At 43.3% G+C, this 17,772-nt stretch overlaps 2 protein-coding genes across 2 annotated transcripts in view; one reads left to right on the top strand and one right to left on the bottom strand.

Moving 5' to 3' along the window:
- The first annotated feature begins 9,681 nt into the window (after positions 1-9,681).
- Positions 9,682-15,726, top strand: glrx (glutaredoxin (thioltransferase)). The gene is made up of 3 exons (XM_083938499.1): positions 9,682-9,965; positions 10,907-11,027; positions 15,310-15,726. Exons 1-2 carry the CDS (start codon positions 9,759-9,761, stop codon positions 11,018-11,020), a joined length of 321 nt encoding a protein of 106 aa, XP_083794625.1. The 5' UTR covers positions 9,682-9,758; the 3' UTR covers positions 11,021-11,027; positions 15,310-15,726.
- rhobtb3 (Rho related BTB domain containing 3) overlaps positions 15,324-17,772 on the bottom strand; it is a gene marked incomplete at its 3' end in the record, with an annotated part of 24,859 nt that continues 22,410 nt past the window's right edge. Inside the window, exons 11-13 of the mRNA XM_083938500.1 lie at positions 17,160-17,326; positions 16,758-16,854; positions 15,324-15,442 (exon numbers count right to left, since the gene is read on the bottom strand). Coding sequence (XP_083794626.1) covers positions 15,324-15,442; positions 16,758-16,854; positions 17,160-17,326 — 383 coding nt within the window. The remainder of the gene's footprint in view (positions 15,443-16,757; positions 16,855-17,159; positions 17,327-17,772) is intronic.

Raw genomic sequence — 17,772 nt, 5'->3', positions numbered from 1 at the left:
CACTCTAGAAGCCAAAATGTGGGCTAAAGTGCCCTTAAGGAGCCAAAACACGTGTGCTTAAGTGTCCTCTAGGAACCAAAACGTGTGCTTAAGTGCTCTCTAGGAGCCAAAACGTGCGTTAAAGTGTTCTCTAGGAGCGAAATTGCATGCTAAAGTTCTCTCTAGGAGCCAAAACGTGTGTTAAGAAGTACTCTCTAGGAGCAAAAATGCATGCTAAAGTGCACACTTGTAAGCCAAAACCATTGGTAGATGGCCCTCTAGGAGCCAAAACGTTTGCTAAAGTGCTTTCTAGCAACAAAAACGCTTGCTAAAAACTCTTCTAGGAGCCAAAATGTGTGCTAAAGTTCACTCCAAGAGCCAAAAGGTGCGCTAACGTTCCCTCTAGAAGCCAAAATGTGTGAAAAAGTGCCCTCTAGGTGCCAAAATGTTAGTAAATGTGCACTCTAGAAGCCAAAATGTGGGCTAAAGTGCCCTTAAGGAGCCAAAACACGTGTGCTTAAGTGTCCTCTAGGAACCAAAACGTGTGAAAAAGTGCTCTCTAGGAGCCGAAATGCATGCGATAGTACCTTTCGGAGCCAAAACGTGTGCTTAGGTGCCCTCGGGGAGCCAAAAAACATGCAATAAAGTGCCTTCTAGGAAACAAAAGGTGCGTTAAAGTGTCCTCTATGAGCAAAAATGTGTGCTGAAGTCCTCTCTAGGAATCAAAAATGTGTCAAAAAGTGCCCTCCATGAGCCAAAATGCATGCTAAAGTGCAATCGCTTGTAAGCCAAAACGCGTGCTTAAGTGCCCTCTAGGAGCCAAAACGCGTGTTAAACTGTTCTCTTGGAGCCAAATTGCATTCTAAAGTTCTCTCTAGGAGCCAAAACGTGTGTTAAGAAGTACTCTCTAGGAGCCAGAATGCATGCTTAAGTGCACACTTTTTAGCCCAAACAATTGCTAGAGTGCCCTCTAGGAGCCAAAACGCATGCTAAATTGCTCTAGAGGAGTCAAAATACTTGCTAAAAACTCTTCTAGGAGCCAAAGCGCGCGTTAAAGTGTCTTCTAGGAGGCACTCTCTAGCAGCGGAAATTTGGGTTAAAGTCCCCTCCAGAAGCCAAAAGGCGTGTTAAACTGTAAAACTCAAGCGATAGTGCCCTTTTGTGAACCAAAACGATTGGTAGAGTGCCCTCTAGGAGCCAAAACGTGTGCTTAGGTGCCATTGAGGAGCCAAAACGCATGTTAAAGTACCCTCTAGGAAACAAAATGTCTGCTAAAGTGCACTCCAAGAGCCAAAAGGTGCGCTAAAGTTGCCTCTAGAAGCCAAAATGTGTGAAAAAGTGCCCTCTAGGTGCCAAAATGTTAGTAAATGTGCGCTCTAGAAGTAGAAATGTGGGCTCAAGTGCCCTTAAGGAGCCAAAACACGTGTGCTAAAGTGTCCTCTAGGAACCAAAACGTGTGCTTTAGTGCTCTCTGGGAATCAAAAACGTGCGAAAAAGTGCTCTCTAGGAGCCAAAATGTGCGTTAAAGTGCCCTCTAGGAGCCAAAACGCACGTTAAAGTGTTCTCTGCGAACCAAAATGCATGCGATAGTGCCCTTGAGGAGCCAAAACGTGTGCTTAGGTGCCCTTGAGGAGCCAAAAAAATGCATGTTAAAGTGCCCTCTAGGAGCCAAAATTTGCGTTAAAGTGCCCTCTAGGAGCCAAAATTCATGCTGAGGTGCACGCTTATCGTCAAAGCAATTTCAGTCAAAAGCAATCTATTTGGCTTACAAGTGCACGCTTGTAAGCCAAATAGATTGCTAGAGTGCCCTCTAGGAGCCAAAACGTGTGCTAAAGTGCCCTTGAGGAGCCAAAACACGTGTTAGAGTGCCCTCTAGGGGCCAAAATGTGCGTTAGGGTGCCTTTAGGAGCCAAAACGCATGCGAAAGTGCTCCCTAGGAGCCAAAAAACTTGCTAAAAAGTCTTATAGGAGCCCAAGCGTGTGTTAAAGTGACTTCTAGAGGCCAAAATGTGTGCTAAAGTGCCCTCTAGTAGCCAAAATGTGTGCTAAAACGCCCTTGAGGAACCAAAATGTGTCTTAAAGTGCCCTGTAAGAACAAAAACGCGTGTTAATGTGCCCTCTAGGAGCCTTATTGCATGTTAAAGTGCCCTCAAGAAGCCAAAATGCATTCTTAAGTTCTCTCTAGGAGCCAAAACGCTTGCTAAAAAGTCTTCTTGGAGCGAAAACGTGTGCTAAAGTGTCTTCTAGCAGCAAAAACGTCTGCCAAAGTGCCCTCTAGCAGCTAAACTGTTCAATTCAATTCAAAAAACTTTATTTGTCCGCGGGGGGCAATTCAGGGCACACAGAGCAGCAAATAACGACAGTGCAACTATACAAAAACATTTTAACCTAACAAAAGAATAAAGTGTTAAACTGCTAAAGTGCTCTCTAGGAGTCAAAACACGTGCTAAAGTGCTCTCCAAGACTGAAACACATGTTAAAGTGCACTTGAGGAGCCAAAACGTGTGTTAAAGTGCCCTCTAGGACCCAAAATGCATGCTAACGTGCAAGCTTGTAAGCCAAATAGATTGCTAAAGTGCCCTCTAGGAGCCAAAACGCATAAGAAAGTGCTCTCTAGGAGCCAAAACATGTGCCAAGGTGCCCTCAAGGAGCAAAAACCGCGTTCTAAAGTGCTCTCTAGAACCTAAAATGTGTGCTAAAGTGCCATCTAAGAGCCAAAATGTGTGTGAAAAATTGCTCTCTATGAACCAAAATGCATGCTAAAGTGTTCTATAGGAGCCAAAACGCTTGCTAAAAAGTTTTCTAGAAGCCGAAGCTTGTCTTTAAGTGCCCTCTAGTAGCCAAAACGTGTGCTACAGTGACCTCTAGGAGCCTTATTGCACGTTAAAGTGCCCTCAAGAAGTCAAATTGCATTCTTAAGTTCTCTCTACGAGCCAAAACGCTTGCTAAAAAGTCTTCTGGGAGCCAAAGCGTGTGTTAAAGTGCCTTCAAGGAGCCAAAACGCTTGCTGAAAATTCTTCTAGGAGCCAAAGCATGTGTTACAGTGCCTTCTAGGAGCCAAAATGCCTTTAAGGAGCAAAAAACGCATGCTAAGGTGCTCTCTAGGAGCTAAAATGTGTGCTAAAGTGCCATCTAAGAGCCAAAATGTGTGTGAAAAATTGCTCTCTATGAGCCAAAACGCATGCTAAAGTGCTCTATTGGAGCCAAAACGCTTGCTAAAAAGTCTTCTAGGAGCCAAAGCCTGTGTTAAAGTGACTTCTAGAGGCCAAAATGCATGCTAAAGTGCTCTCTAGGAGCGAAAACGCTTGCTAAAAAGTCCTCTCGGAGCCAAAGCGTGTGCTAAAGTGCACTTTAGGAGCCAAAACATGTGAAAACGTGCTTTCCAGGAGCCAAAATGCATGCTAAAGTGCACGCTTGTAAGCCAAAACGATTGCTAGAGTGTCCTCTAGGAGCCAAAACAAGTGCTTAAGTGCCCTCTATGAGCCAAAACGCATTCTAGAGTGCACTTGAGGAGCCAAAACACGCATTAAAGTGCCCTCTAGGAGCCAAAATGTTCGTTTAAGTGCCCTGTAGGAGCCAAAAAGTGTGCTTAAGTTCCCTCTAGGAGTCAAAATGTGCGTTAAAGTGTTCTCTGGGAGCTAAAACGAATAATAAAGTGCTGTCCAGGAGCCAAAACGTGTGTGAAAAAGTGCTCTCTAGAAACCAAAATGCATGCTAAAGTGCACGCTTGTAAGCCAAAACCATTGCTGGAGGGCCCACTAGGAGCTAAAACGTGTGCTAAAGTGCTTTCTAGAAGCCAAAACGCTTGCTAGAAAGTCTTCTAGGAGCCAAAGCGTGTGTTACAGTGCCTTCTAGGGGCCAAAATGTGTGCTAAAGTGCCCTCCAGGAGCCAAAATGCATGCTAAAGTGCACGCTTGTAAGCCAAAACGATTGCTAGAGTGCCCTCTAGGAGCCAAAACGTGTGCTTAAGTGCCCTCTATGAGCCAAAACGCATTGTAGAGTGCACTTGAGGAGCCAAAACACGTATTAAAGTGCCAACTAGGACCAAAATGTTCGTTTACGTGCCCTGTAGGAGCCAAAAAGTGTGCTTAAGTTCTCTCTAGGAGTCAAAACGTGCGTTAAAGTGTTCTCTGAGAGCAAAAACGAATGCTAAAGTGCTGTCCAGGAGCCAAAACGTGTGTGAAAAAGTGCTCTCTAGGAGCCAAAATGCATGCTAAAGTGCATGCTTGTAAGCCAAAACCATTGCTGGAGGGCCCACTAGGAGCCAAAACGCATGCTAAAGTGCTTTCTAGGAGCCAAAACGCTTGCTAAAAAGTCTTCTAGGAGCCAACGCGCGTGTTACAGTGCCTTCTAGGTGCCAAAATGTGCGCTAAAGTGCCCTTCAGGAGCTAAAACGTGTGCTAAAGTGCACTCTAGGAGCCAAAATGTGTGAAAAAGTGATCTCTAGGAGCCAAAATGCATGCTAAAGTGCACGCTTGTAAGCCAAAACGATTGCTAGAGTGCCCTCTAGAAGCCAAAATGTACGTTAAATTGCCCTGTAGGAGCCAAAAAGTGTGCTTAAGTTCTCTCTAGGAGCTGAAATGCATGCTAAAGTGCACACTTGTAAGCCAAAACCATTGCTGGAGGGCCCACTAGGAGCCAAAACGTGTGCTAAAGTGCTTTATAGGTGCCAAAACGCTTGCTAAAAAGTCTTCGAGGGGCCAAAGCATGTGTTCCAGTGCCTTTTAAGAGCCAAAATGTGTGCTAGAGTGCCCTCTAGGAGCCACAATGTGTGCTAAAGTGCTCTCAAGGAGCCAAAACACACGCTAAAGTGCACTCGAAGAGCCATTTTTGCGAGCCAGGCTTTAGTGTAGTGGACTCGATGAAGGATTCGACATTGCATAAAGCTGTGACCAGCACATATTGAGGACTTATGTACTCTCCGTAAAATCTCTTCCCAAACATCATCAATAATCACCTCTCCCAAATCTGTCCCCCAAACGGTTTTAAGTACAATAGAAGAGCCTGGACAAAGACTATAAATATTTGAATAAATAGAGGAGATTGCCCCCTTTAATGAAGACAGAGGCTTCAGGAAATCTCAAAATCTGAAGACTTAGGAAGAGCAGGGAATCCTGGGAATGAGCCACGGACAAAATTCCAGACTTGGAGGTACCTAAAAAAATGCCCTTTAGAAAACAAAAATTTACCTACGTGCCTGGAACACCTCCCTAGGGGGGCGCCCAGGGGGCATCCTTACTAGATGCCTGAACCACCTCAACTGGCTCTTTTCAACGCAAAGGATCAGCGGCTCTACTCCAAGTTTCTCACGGATGGCTGAACTTCTCACCCCCTCACTCGTGAACAAGATCCCGAAGTACTTGAACTCCTTCACTTGGGGTAAGGACTCATTCCCTACCTGGAGTAAGAAATCCACCGCTTTTCTGCTGAGAGCCATGGCCTCAGATTTACAGGTGCTGATTCTCATCACAGCCGTTTCACACTCGGCTGCGAACCGATCCAGTGAGTGCTGAGGGTCACTGACCGACAATGCCATCAGGACCACATTATCTGCAAAACGCAGGGACGGGATCCTTAGCCCACCAAACTGCAACCCCTCCCCACCACGACTATGCCTCGATATCCTGTCCGTGAAAATCGCAAAAAGGATTGGTGACAAAGCGCACCCCTGCCGGAGGCCAACCCCCACCGGGAACGAATCCGACTTACTGCCGAGGATCCGGACACAGCTCTCGCTTTGAGTGTACAGAGATTGGATGTAGACTTGTTGGGCATACTCCCAGGCCCCCTCCAGGATCCTTGCTAGAGTGAAGAGCTGGTCCGTTGTTCCACGTCCAGGACGGAATCCGCATTGTTCCTCTTCAATCTGAGGTTCGACTATAGGACGAACCCTCCTTTCCAGTACCTTGGAATAGACTTTTCCAGGGAGGCTGAGTAATGTGATAGCCCTGTATGGCACACACCCTCTGGTCCCCCTTTTTAAATAGGGGAACCACCACCCCGGTCTGCCACTTCCTTGGCACTGTCCCAGACTTCCACGCAATGTCGAAGAGACGTTTCAACCAAGACCGCCCCTCCAAACCCAAAGCTTTCAGCATTTCTGGACAAATCTCAACAATCCCTTGGGCTTTGCCACTGTTGTTTAACTACCTCAGTGACTTCCGCCAGAGATATTGCCAATGATTCCCCATCAGCCTCCAGCTCTGTCTCTACAAAAGAGGGTGTTAGTCGGATCAAGGAGTTCCTCAAAGTGCTCCTACTACCGCCCGATTACCTCATCAGCTGAGGTCACCAGCATCCCGTCCTGACTGTAAACAGCTTGTACGGCTCCCTGTTTCCCCCTCCTGAGGTGTCGAATGGTTTTCCAGAGGCACCTTGGTGCTGCCGAAAGTCCCTCTTCATGACTTCTCTGCACTACTCCCACACCCGCTGCTTTGTGTCTTACACAGCAGAGGCTGCAGCCCTTCTGGCCCGTCGGTACCTTGCAACTGCCGCTGGAGTCCTCTGGGATAACATATCCCGGAAGGCCTCCTTCTTCAGTCGGACAGCTTCCCTGACCACCAGTGTCCACCATGGTGTTCGAGGGTTACCGCCCCTTGAGGCACCTAAGACCTTGAGGCCACAGCTCACCGCTGCAGCTTCAGCAATGGAAGCTTTAAACATTGCCCACTCCGGCCCCACACCCGCCCGGTGCCTCACACCCTGGGCAACTTCAGAGAAGAATAGGGTCCAACCCCTATCCAGTAGTACGGTTCCAGAACCGAGACTGTTTGTGGAGGTAAGCCCAACCAGATCTAACTGGTAGCGCTCCACCTCCCGCACAAGCTCCGGCTTCTTCCCCCACAGAGAGGTGACATTCCACATCCCCGGAGCCAGCCTTTGCTGCCCGTGTCTTGTCCGTCGAGGCCCCTCACCTTCACTACCACCCATGCAGCAGCGCACCCGACCCCAGCGGTTCCTCCTGCGAGTGGTGGGCCCACAGAATGGCGAGGGGGGAGGTGCCACGTCAATTTTTTGGGCTGTGCCCAGCCAGGCTCTGTGGCGAACCCGACCACCAGGCACTCACCGGAAAGCCCTCCGCCTGGGCCTGGCTCCAGAAGGGCAGGGCAGGGTCTCTCTTCCTCTTCCTCGTTCATCCATAGAGTCTTAGTCCGGCCCCTCGCCTGAGACCACTCTGCCATGGGGGACCCTACCAGGAGCACTAAGCTCCAGACAACACAACCCTCAGGTTCACAGGGACACACAAACCACTCCACCAAGATAAGGTGATGAGAGGGCGTATTCAACCCATCAAAAAAGGAGATCATATCTGCAGAAGTATTAGGACAATCAGACGACTATAGTAATTTATAGAAGTACATACAGGTTTTATTGATTTCCAAAGGGTCAGATGTTACGCCTGAGCCAGTCTCAATTTGAAGAATTAACTGAGATGTAGAAATTTGACGTTGTCGATGGGCCAAGAGTTTACTAGTCTTATTACCCCGTTCATAAAATTTGGATCTTGATTGTAACAAAAGCTCAGTAGTTTGCTGTGACATGATAAGATCATATTCAGCTTGTAAAGTCATTCACTCCTTATAAGTGTCTGGTAGTTTGGAGACTGCATATAAAAAATCTAAGAGTGTGATGCGTCGAGAAAGCTTGGCTACCTTCTCTCTTCTAGATTTTCTATGATAAGCCTTATAATCACCTGATTCTCAACCCCACCTAGACTAAGGAGCTAGTGGTGGATTTCTGCAGGAGTAAATCTGCCCCCACACCCATCTCCATTAACGGCGTGACTGTGGATGTGGTCCAGGATTACAAATACCTTCGAGTATACCTGGATAAAAAAACTGGACTGGTCCAAGAACACTGAGGCTATCTACAAGAAGGGCCAGAGTCTTCTCTATTTCCTGAGGGCGCTCCGGTCATTCAATGTATGTAACACCATGCTGAGGATGTTCTATCAGTCGGTGGTAGCCAGTGCCATCTTCTTTGCTGTTGTGTGCTGGGGCAGCAGACTGAGGGCAGCAGACGCCAAGAGAATCAGTAAGATCATATACCTACGCTTAACCACAATGTCTGTTGCACTCTGTCACACTTAGTTATTGTTGATTTATTTTATGTTAGCTTTATTTTGATTTGATTATGTTAGTTTATTGTCACTCTGATCCTTCCCCACCTTTGTATTGAAAATGTTGCACAATAATTTCCCTCTGGATAAATAAAGCTTCTTGAATCTTGAATCTTGAATAAGAAATGATCTCCCCCCTGATAAAAGCTTTCATTGTTTCCCACAACCCTGAGGCTGTTACTTCTGGAGTTTTGTTGACCTGTATCTAATAGCAAATGTGTGTCTAGGAGCCATGGTTTTCTTGTGTTAACAAACTTCTGAAAAAGAACATTCATAGAAATGGGGGCATGGTCCGAAACCACGATTGATTTATACTTGCCGCCGGAAATGGAGGATAATGACTTGTTACTCACTAAAAAATAGTCAATTCGTGTGTAGGTATGGTGAATGTGAGAGAAAAAAAAGAGTATTCCCTTTTATCCAGATTGAAAAAATGTGAAGGTTCAACAACATTAAACTCATTCATAAAGGCTTTTATCTCTTTGGTCAACTTGGACTGAGTAGCTGAGGTTGTGGAAAATGGATTTATCCAGCAGTTAAAGTCTCCACCTAAAATTAAACCATACATGGACAAGTCAGGGAGCATTGAGAAAACCTGTCTAAAAAAAGACTTGTCATCCCAGTTGGGGGCGTAAACATTAGCAAAAGTCACTTTCACATCAAAAATGTGTCCTATGACAGCTATGAACCTGCCATCAGAATCAGAGATCGTTTTAACATGGACAAAAGGAATATCTCTATGTAAAGGAATAGCAACGCCTCTTGATCTACTGGAAAATGAGGAATGATATATTTTCCTGACCCAGCTCTTCTTCAGTCTAACTATCTATCTCTTATAAATATGGTTTCATGTAAGTATATAACATGAGCATCCAGGTGGCGCAAATAGTGCAGCACCTTACTACGCTTAATTGGATTATTTAGGCCCTTACAGTTTAAAATTTACAAATCTTATATCTCCATCCACACTGGACAGTGTTCTCTTGGCCTGGGCCATTAAAGGACAAATAATTCAGCAAAACTTGGCGGCGCCCGTAGACATATAAGAGAGAAGATGGCAGTGCCCGGGGCGGTTTCTTTTCAGAGGTTCGCAAATCTATGAGTGACGTCATCGTAGTTCCGTCCATTCATTTATACAGTCTATGGTTCGGTCACTTGGGCAGCCCTCTCCAAATTATCTCTGCTGCAAGTTACCAGACTGATCTACGAGTAAAATACAATGGAGCTATAGCAAGGCTAGGACATGTCAGGTGTGATGGAAATCTCAGGCCTATCATGTGTCATTTATTATGTCTCAAATTTATTATCTCATTATCATGGGAAAACAGAGGAAATAAAATGTATGTAATGTTTGACCCTTTAGGGCTTCCGTAGTCTGTTACTGTTTATGTGCATTTAAAGGTTTAAAATGATGCCTATCCTCACTGCTCCACGTGTTTTACCTGCCTGGCCTGTGGGGCCCATTCATTGTTCATTTTTGAGTTGTTTATTTTGGAGCCCCGTTATTAATGCGCGACCGTGTGTGCTATCTCTTTAAGACGAGGGGGCTGCCCGTTACGTCATCCTCATGATTGTCAAAGCGCAGTGATCGTCTTTGTTCTTCCTCTACAGAATTCACTTTTCATCTTTTGACCACTTCGCCGAGAGCGACTTACTTAAAATGGCGCAGGAGTTTGTGCAAACTAAAATCAAAGGAGACAAAGTGGTGCTGTTCATTAAGCCAACATGCTCTTACTGCAGTATGGCCAGAGACGTTTTGTCAAAGTACAAATTCAAGCCGGGACATCTGGAGTGTATCGATATAAGTGGACGCAGCGACATGGACAACATGCAGGAGTATTTCCTGGAGCTCACCGGAGCCCGCACGGTAAACACAGTTGCTTTGTCACTTAACAACCTGAAACACAACATGTGTTTATCACATATAAACTATGTTTACCTTTAGAGCAAAAAAAGGAAAGGTCGTTTTAAAATTATAACGTGTCTATAAACAACCGGAAGCTAGCTGTTTAATAACTTCTGTGTCACATTAAAGTAACTTGTAGCAATGTTAGATGTATTAGATATGATACTACTTGGATGTAAACACGTCTGATTCATTTGCTGGTTGTTATTAATTTCTTTTGACTAACAGCTCTGCATGAAATCCTTAAATGGGGATTCAGTATTGCGAAATCACTGTAAAAAAATTACAAAAGTAGCTACAGTAAAATAACAAATACTGCTTTATTATATGTTATACAGTTAGATTATTATTACTCATGCAATCATGAAAAAAACAGCATTTTCGTAGTTGGTCGAGGTGGAGCTAGTTTTTTAAACTATTGTATATCACACTTTTATACACTATATTTATACAATAATCCACTGATTATGTTCTCCATTGATCTATTTGACTGTTTGGTGTGTAAAGATTCAGAAAATGGTGACAAATCTCCTTCTCAATCACCCAGAGCCCAAAGCGATAAAGATAAAGATGGTGTCCAAACCTCGAAATTATTATAAATAAATAAATTCAAATAATTTAAGGACAGTCTGCAAATCTTTACATTAGAGAAGCTTGAACCATTAAAATATTGGGCAATTACCAAAATAGTCAGTAATTTTCTGCCATTGCCCGAAATGGCCTTTTAATGGTTACACACAGAGCTGTTGAAGGGATGGTCACCATGGTATCAACAGTTTATCAACAGCAGAATCTCTGGTAGTAGACAAATGTGAACTGTCTCGTGATCAAATCTATACACAACATTGAAAATCGTTTGTGTATTGATCACTTGTATCCCTGTTTCTCTGATTTGAATGTAGGTCCCACGGGTGTTCATCGGAGAGGAGTGTGTTGGAGGCGGCAGCGATGTGGCAGCGCTGCATAAGAACGGTAAACTGGAGAGCATGCTGCAGTCTATTGGAGCCCTGCAGTGACCTCCAGGTACAGACACATACACACACACACACACACACACACACACACACACACACACACACACACACACACACACACACACACACACACACACACACGGAGGAAGGAGGAAGACAAACTGTTTGTTCTTTTTAAAGAAGAAAAAAAATAGGGAAGCCCTTGTAATAGCTGGCAAGAGCATGAGGTGGACGTTGCCCCTCAAAAGACCTCAGCAAGTCATTAAGTGCATAAATTAGTAACAGTTAGTTCTCATTAGTGTATAAATAAAGAAATAAGATGCACGAGACAGTGCTCAAAGAGATAAGAAGTAATTGCTTGGTCGTTAAGATAGAAGTAAAACGTGCTCTGGGCCCACACTGTATCACATCCTGATGGAAATGTACAGATGGGAAACACATTGAAGGAAACGCCTGAATATATGAGCTGAATATATGAGCTGAGATGCTTACACATATAGCACGAGGGGTGAGGGTTTGATGAGAATAAAAATTAATCATACGCTATGGCCTTCAGCCACCAGATCTCAACCCAAATGAACACCTATACCACCTTGTGAAAAGCCCTGCGCACCTGACACATGTTTTTGATCCACGGTTCAATACATGAACACGGCAACAAGTCATCTCTTGTTCCAGTTAACATGTTGTACTGAGATCAGATGACAGGAGCTTCATAATGGTCTGATCCCAAAGACAAAGGCCGAAAAACTTTCATCGGATGGGGTCCGAGTCCAACTTGTGGTCTGCCATGACTTTTTGTGTTAGCCAAGTCACAGCTAGAATAAATGCCTCATCAAGCCTTAGATTAATTGCACGATAACTTTTAATGACATTGGTAACTTTGCCACGATAATTCCCATTTTTCCTCGTGTCTGTCCATCAGAGAGACTGAATGACAAGAGTTTTCAGTCCGGTGCGTCAGTCCATACTGACCCCTCTTAACCCTCGTCACGTGTCGTGCCAGTCACCTGTCAGCCGCACGGGCTCTGTGTCACAATCAGAGTCCCGTGAGCAGCAGACACGCCAGTTGAGATTTGGAGTTTTAAAAGATGAAATTAGTTTCAAAGCCGAACACGACAGCTGCCGTTTCAAACAGAATGACTGCATTGAACCACTTGAATGCGTAGATATGTCGCATTTGTTCGAAAACAATAGCAACTAAACACACGCCAATACAAAAAAACCTCATTTGTTTTATTGCTTCAGTTGTGTGTGTTTTATTAACTTTGACACTGCTGTTTGCATGACATCTTCTAACAGTTAAACAGGAACAGTGTACGTAGGCAGGGTGCAGCAGGATTTTCACCTTCTACACAGACTCTGTAACGTGTGGCTGCTGCAGCTTCACTGTGCGCACGCTGCGCTTTAACACAGTTGGTTCTGCAGGTTTGTAAGCTGTTTACAAAGGTCCTAACTGGCAGTTATGCCTGTGTGTGCAATTAAGTTAAGATCCAAATTTTTATTGTTTTTGGTTGTTTTGTTTATTTATTTTGGATACTTAAAATGTTTTTCCAGTTCTCATGTTAAATATTCTTTATAAATAAATGTTTATTGATCTTTGAAAGGGTGTACTTGCATTAATATGCCATTGTCATTATATCAGTTGAAAATGGTCTCAAAACGACAATATTATCGCTTATCGCAATGATTTCTGGGACAGTTAATCGCCCAGCAAAATTTGTTATTGTGACAGGCCTACCACCAAATGAGGTATTATCTTGTGGAAGGATGGTGTTCCTCCCTGTAGTTGGGGAATCTATGCCATGGAGCTCTGAAGCCATTTTGGCGGCTTATGTTTACACTTTATGTTGTTTTTTTCCCCCTTTTAATTCGTCACCAGTCAGACCAGCGACAGGGAGGGGAGGCATCTTTTGGGGGCAATACTGAATGCTGTACATGATGTAGAAACATAGCAGAGCATCCAGTTTGTGGTTTGTTCATTCTAAAACATGTCTTTATTTAAAGTCAGACATCATGATATCTACAGACTGTACAACACTGGCCCAGTGGAGCCACGTGCGTCTCCACACGCACACACTGGATGTGGATGCAGCACTGGCGTACACTTTGTTTTACAGTCAACTCTTTCATATGTTATTTACTCGTTTTAGGATAACCACACCCTTTGAACTGTTGTGTGTGGCAGCAGCATGTTAAATCAAGGTAAAAGGTCACCTGTACAATGTCCCAGCCTCACAGTGGTAGTTTTTTTGTACTATATACACAGCTTACTGCTACAGTACAGCTCTGCTAAAGTACTGCGATAACTGGATATAAATACAGTTACATACATATGTGTAAAGAATAGCTGTAAAATGTTTTGCTGTCATTTTATCGATCTAATAAATGAAGTTGTTCTGTTCTGGGTTTTTTTAAATAATCATGCACCATTTTAAGTAAATACCAGTGAAACAGTAGACTGTAAAATAGTGTGACACAGTTGTATCTACTCTTAACGTAAAAAATAATACTCATGTCATAATCATGTCCACATACAGTATAGTTTACAAAAATAATTGCAGCACCAGTAAATCATAATCTAGTTATGATTAAAGACAACCTCTCACAAAAAAAGGATAAAATAAATAGTGTGTCTCCACTCAGAGGCATTGTGGTTTTTAGTGTACCAACTCATGAACATGATACGGTTGTTTATCCTAACTCTTGATACCACTTTTGTAAAGCTACAAAAAGGCTTTCACCTTTTTTATGTGACAGACAGAGACAGACTGGTATTATTTGTTATTGCAAATAGATAAAGGATAGTTTCAACATTATGTCATATAATGAACCTGCAAATGAAATGGTGTGAAAGTCCAGCTCAGACGTTAAATTAAATTTAAAAAAAAACATTGACTATTATTCTGGATTTGGTGTACACTTACATTTTTGATACAGGCAATGTGTAGTTTGATTTGAAGATCTAATTTCAAGCCATTTCTTAATGAAAGTGAGATGTCCTCTCTTGACAAAGACAACGACCAAAATGTATTCCATTTCACAAGGTAATAAAATCGGTCTGACAGTGAGACCCCCCCTGATGTTGCATCATTGATCTGAAAGAATCTAATAAAGTAATCGTAAATAAATAAAGCATCTGCTAAACTGAGTTTCTGACAGACTACGGATGAAAATGAGCACTAAATACGGCCCCATTTACACCTGACATTAAATTGTGATTTAACATCAGATTTTACAGACCGTCGCTCACGTCTTTAACACCTTTCACAGTTTTCGGAGATTTAGGAATTGCACCATCCACTCTTCTCTTGTTGCTGCATGGAGATGTTCTTCGTGTCTGGGCTGAGAGTTGTGCGAACCCTGACATCCGGACCGGTTAGAGGCCAGTGTTGGTAGTTGTTCTGTGAGGATTGAAAACGCTTTTGCATTTACACTTTGTGTTCAGTGTGGACCTGACCACCTCCAGAGGTGGTTTGGCCGATCGGATCACCGTCTGTCTTCAATGCACTATGGGTGCATTTGCACCTGTACTTTTCATGTGGTCAAGCACCATCCCATTGCAACCTGATCGCCCAGAACACATTTTAATGTTGTATGTAAATGGGGCCTGTGCTACTTGCCTCATTAAAAGTTGCTTTCCACTCTGCTCTCAGTGTTAATGTAGGTCACCGCTCGGCTGAAATGCTCAAGTCGCAAAGAAGTTAGAGGACCAAGAGTTATATCAGCTAATCAGTCCTGCATGTGCACGTTTAAAGTTTTTTTGGGGCCATTGTTTAAGATGGAGCAGTTCTGTGTCCAGCATAGAGAAAATACTCAGACATCCCCAGGTGTCGATTAGAGAATAAAACAGAGCAGCTTCCTTCCTGTGTATTCAAACGTCACATTGCTGTAGTTGGAAAGAGCACATGAATCCCGGCTTGTTTTCCATTTTTCATTGTCAAAATCCACCACTTTTGCATCGGCCAATATAAATATAATCTTTCACAGGTCAGCGGCCAGCTGGTCATTTTAAATTCATACTGGGTTTAAAGGATCAGTCATTTTTGTACTACCCATGAGGGAATAGTCATTACGCAAGGATGCATGGTAATTCCTCCAGGGGAAGAGAGGTGTGTCACGGCTCAACAAAGTTGTCCTATTGGTTAAGGAGTCTTATAACCTTTTGCAACACTGTCCTTCAGAATCAGCCCTTCATCCAGCAGAACAAACTCTCTCCTGTTTGTTTCTGCATGTTGTTTACAAGTCTCACTCTTTGTCCTTATTTTTTCTCCATGGTCTCCCTCCTCTGCTCTCCCCCTCCTCCCCTCCCTGTTTTCCACTTGTTTTAGGCATCCAGGTGGGGTCACATAACTATGCAACGGGACTTGCGTAGTTTGCGTCGCCGTTGCTGATACTCGCTGAGCTCCTGCAGGTAGCCCCTGGACGGCCAGCGTAGCCTCTCCACCTGCTCACGCTCTTCCTCTGGAACATAAAAATGTATAACTGTAATGTACCACTACATCAAGATTTACTGTGCTTGACACATACTCAGACAAACACATACAGTAATAACTCCTTGGATTGTTGCCATGAACAGCGAACAAGGCTGAAATATCTTTGTTTACACTAACTAGCAACAGAAGACCAAGAGTGATTTATCATGTGAGGTCTCTTTATTCTGGCCTTTGACTTTGCTTGTGCCCTTAAATACCCGTCCAATTACCTTAAAATGATTCTTGTGTGTACAATAAAATGTGCTACTGCTACTAACCCGAGCAGTGTTGCTGTTCATCTCTAACTGCATTTACGTGGCTATCAAATGCATATGACTAAAACAACTGAGAAACAACCCGAGGTATTGTATACAGCTCAAGCATAAGGATGCATTGATACTGATACCGATATCTGTGCTTTGGGTATCGGTTGATACAGAGTACCGTTCTGATACCAATGTTTTAAGCTGTATGCTTCACTGTGTGCAAGTGACTGCGATCATTCCTTTATGTGTAAGGAAACATCAGGCATGACTTAAACCTGGCTGTCCTAACTTTCTAAAACAAAATGCAACAAAGACATAGATATAAATCTATTGAATTGCTGTTTATTATAGATATTATTATATAATACAGATAATAGAGAATTTAATTGAATAGTTTGGTGCCATTGTCACATATAATTGATCCAGCTATGTGACTCAGTATTGGGCCAATGTCAGTATCAGATCAGTGCATCCCTACTCAAATATAAACTTATAGTATTAAGCATACTATAAGGATGCTTTATTATGGGGGTCTGACAGCCGACAGTCAATATAATATATATCGCTATATGGAAATATAGTGTAAAATACAGGTTTTCACAGGTGTCTAAGACCATGTTGTTCTCAAAACTCCAAAAAAAGAAACTGATGAACCCACTTTCTATTCTCAGTGATTTTAATTTACAACTTATTGGTGGACACCTTGATTAAACCTCATGTATTTTACAAACTGGTTGGCCATTTGACCAACAAAAAAGAGAAGCAGCCTACCATTAACAGCACTTTATCTGAGACAGAGAGAGCCTAACCTACATACTGTGGAAAAACACGATCCTCAAACGCCTGTAGGCACTTGGAGTTAATTTTTTTTTAAACCACTTCTGAAGCACCTCTAAAATGTTGAAATCAGCAGTTTGATTTAGCTATCTCTCTATGCAGCACTTTTCGTCTGCATAACCATCACTGGTGAGGCTTAAGGGCTTGAGGCTTGAATAATAACAGACATCCGCTCCGCATTTTGAATATCCACACACTGACCTGAGAGCTCCAGGAAGTCAGGTTTGTGACTGAAGATCAGGTAGTTGTTGGCGATAAAGTGGAGGAGCCAGACGTACAGCTGCTCTGCATTGTGGCACTGAAACAATTCAAACATAGACATAATGTCAAATTACAAGAATTATCATGGGAACTAATGCTTTGCAACATCACCCTGAAGATCTGTTGCAGATTGAGGCATAGGGCTACTGCAGTAGATAAAGCTTGCCACAGAAAGAAACACATTGCAGCCTTTTTTTTTTTACAGAGCTAGATTTCCTCTGTACATATCTCTTGCATTTTGGTGTCTGAAGGAAATGTCAGTAGTAGTAATGTGTTTACACAAACAAGCCATCTGCCGCAGGTATGTTCATGCTCTCAGTTCATCTCCAAAGTTGCACTGACCTTTGCTCGGCGGAGCAGTCGAATCACGCTGATGCCTGTTGATGACAGCTCTCTACTGGGCATGCTCTGAAGGTAAGCACACACGCACACTTCACACAGATGCTGCAGACGTTTCACCTGGTACATCTCAGCACAGACCAGCACGGCCATGGCCTGCAGCACACTGGCTAGACACACAAACACAAACACAGAGCCGTCTAATATAAGCAGAAAGTATTACACATGCATTGTTATAATAACCTCATGTTGATTACATTTGATTCCTCTTTTATACACAGTAGCAGCACGCATGTTTAAGTGTGTACTGTAGGCCTCCAATGAAAACAAAAGGCTTAAAAGTGCTTCCTGAAGTAAAAGTTTATGTTGCTATTGGTTCAAGAACACCAGGAAGCCTTAAACATCCATAGAATAATAAAATCATTTTGTGTGTCTATTTCACACAATAAAATAGAAGTCCTATTAGTTAAAGCCACATCCAGCAGAATTTTTAAACTTCAAGTCAGGTTACTAGCACATGGTAGAAACACATTGACATGGTTGAATGCTGGACTAAAAAAAAAAAGTAATATCTTACTGAGAGTGATAATTCTACAAACCCCCAAAAAACTCCACC

The sequence above is a fragment of the Echiichthys vipera genome (assembly GCF_963691815.1).
Source record: "Echiichthys vipera genome assembly, chromosome: X".
Classification (NCBI taxonomy): Eukaryota; Metazoa; Chordata; class Actinopteri; order Perciformes; family Trachinidae; genus Echiichthys; species Echiichthys vipera.
This window is presented reverse-complemented; position numbering and strand designations above follow the sequence as displayed.

Coding starts and splice junctions, on each gene's coding strand:
- glrx (XM_083938499.1), top strand. CDS start 9,759: ATGGCGCAGGAGTTTGTGCAAACTAAAATCAAAGGAGACAAAGTGGTG. Junction 9,966..10,906: donor AGCTCACCGGAGCCCGCACG/GTAAACACAGTT, acceptor ATTTGAATGTAG/GTCCCACGGGTGTTCATCGG.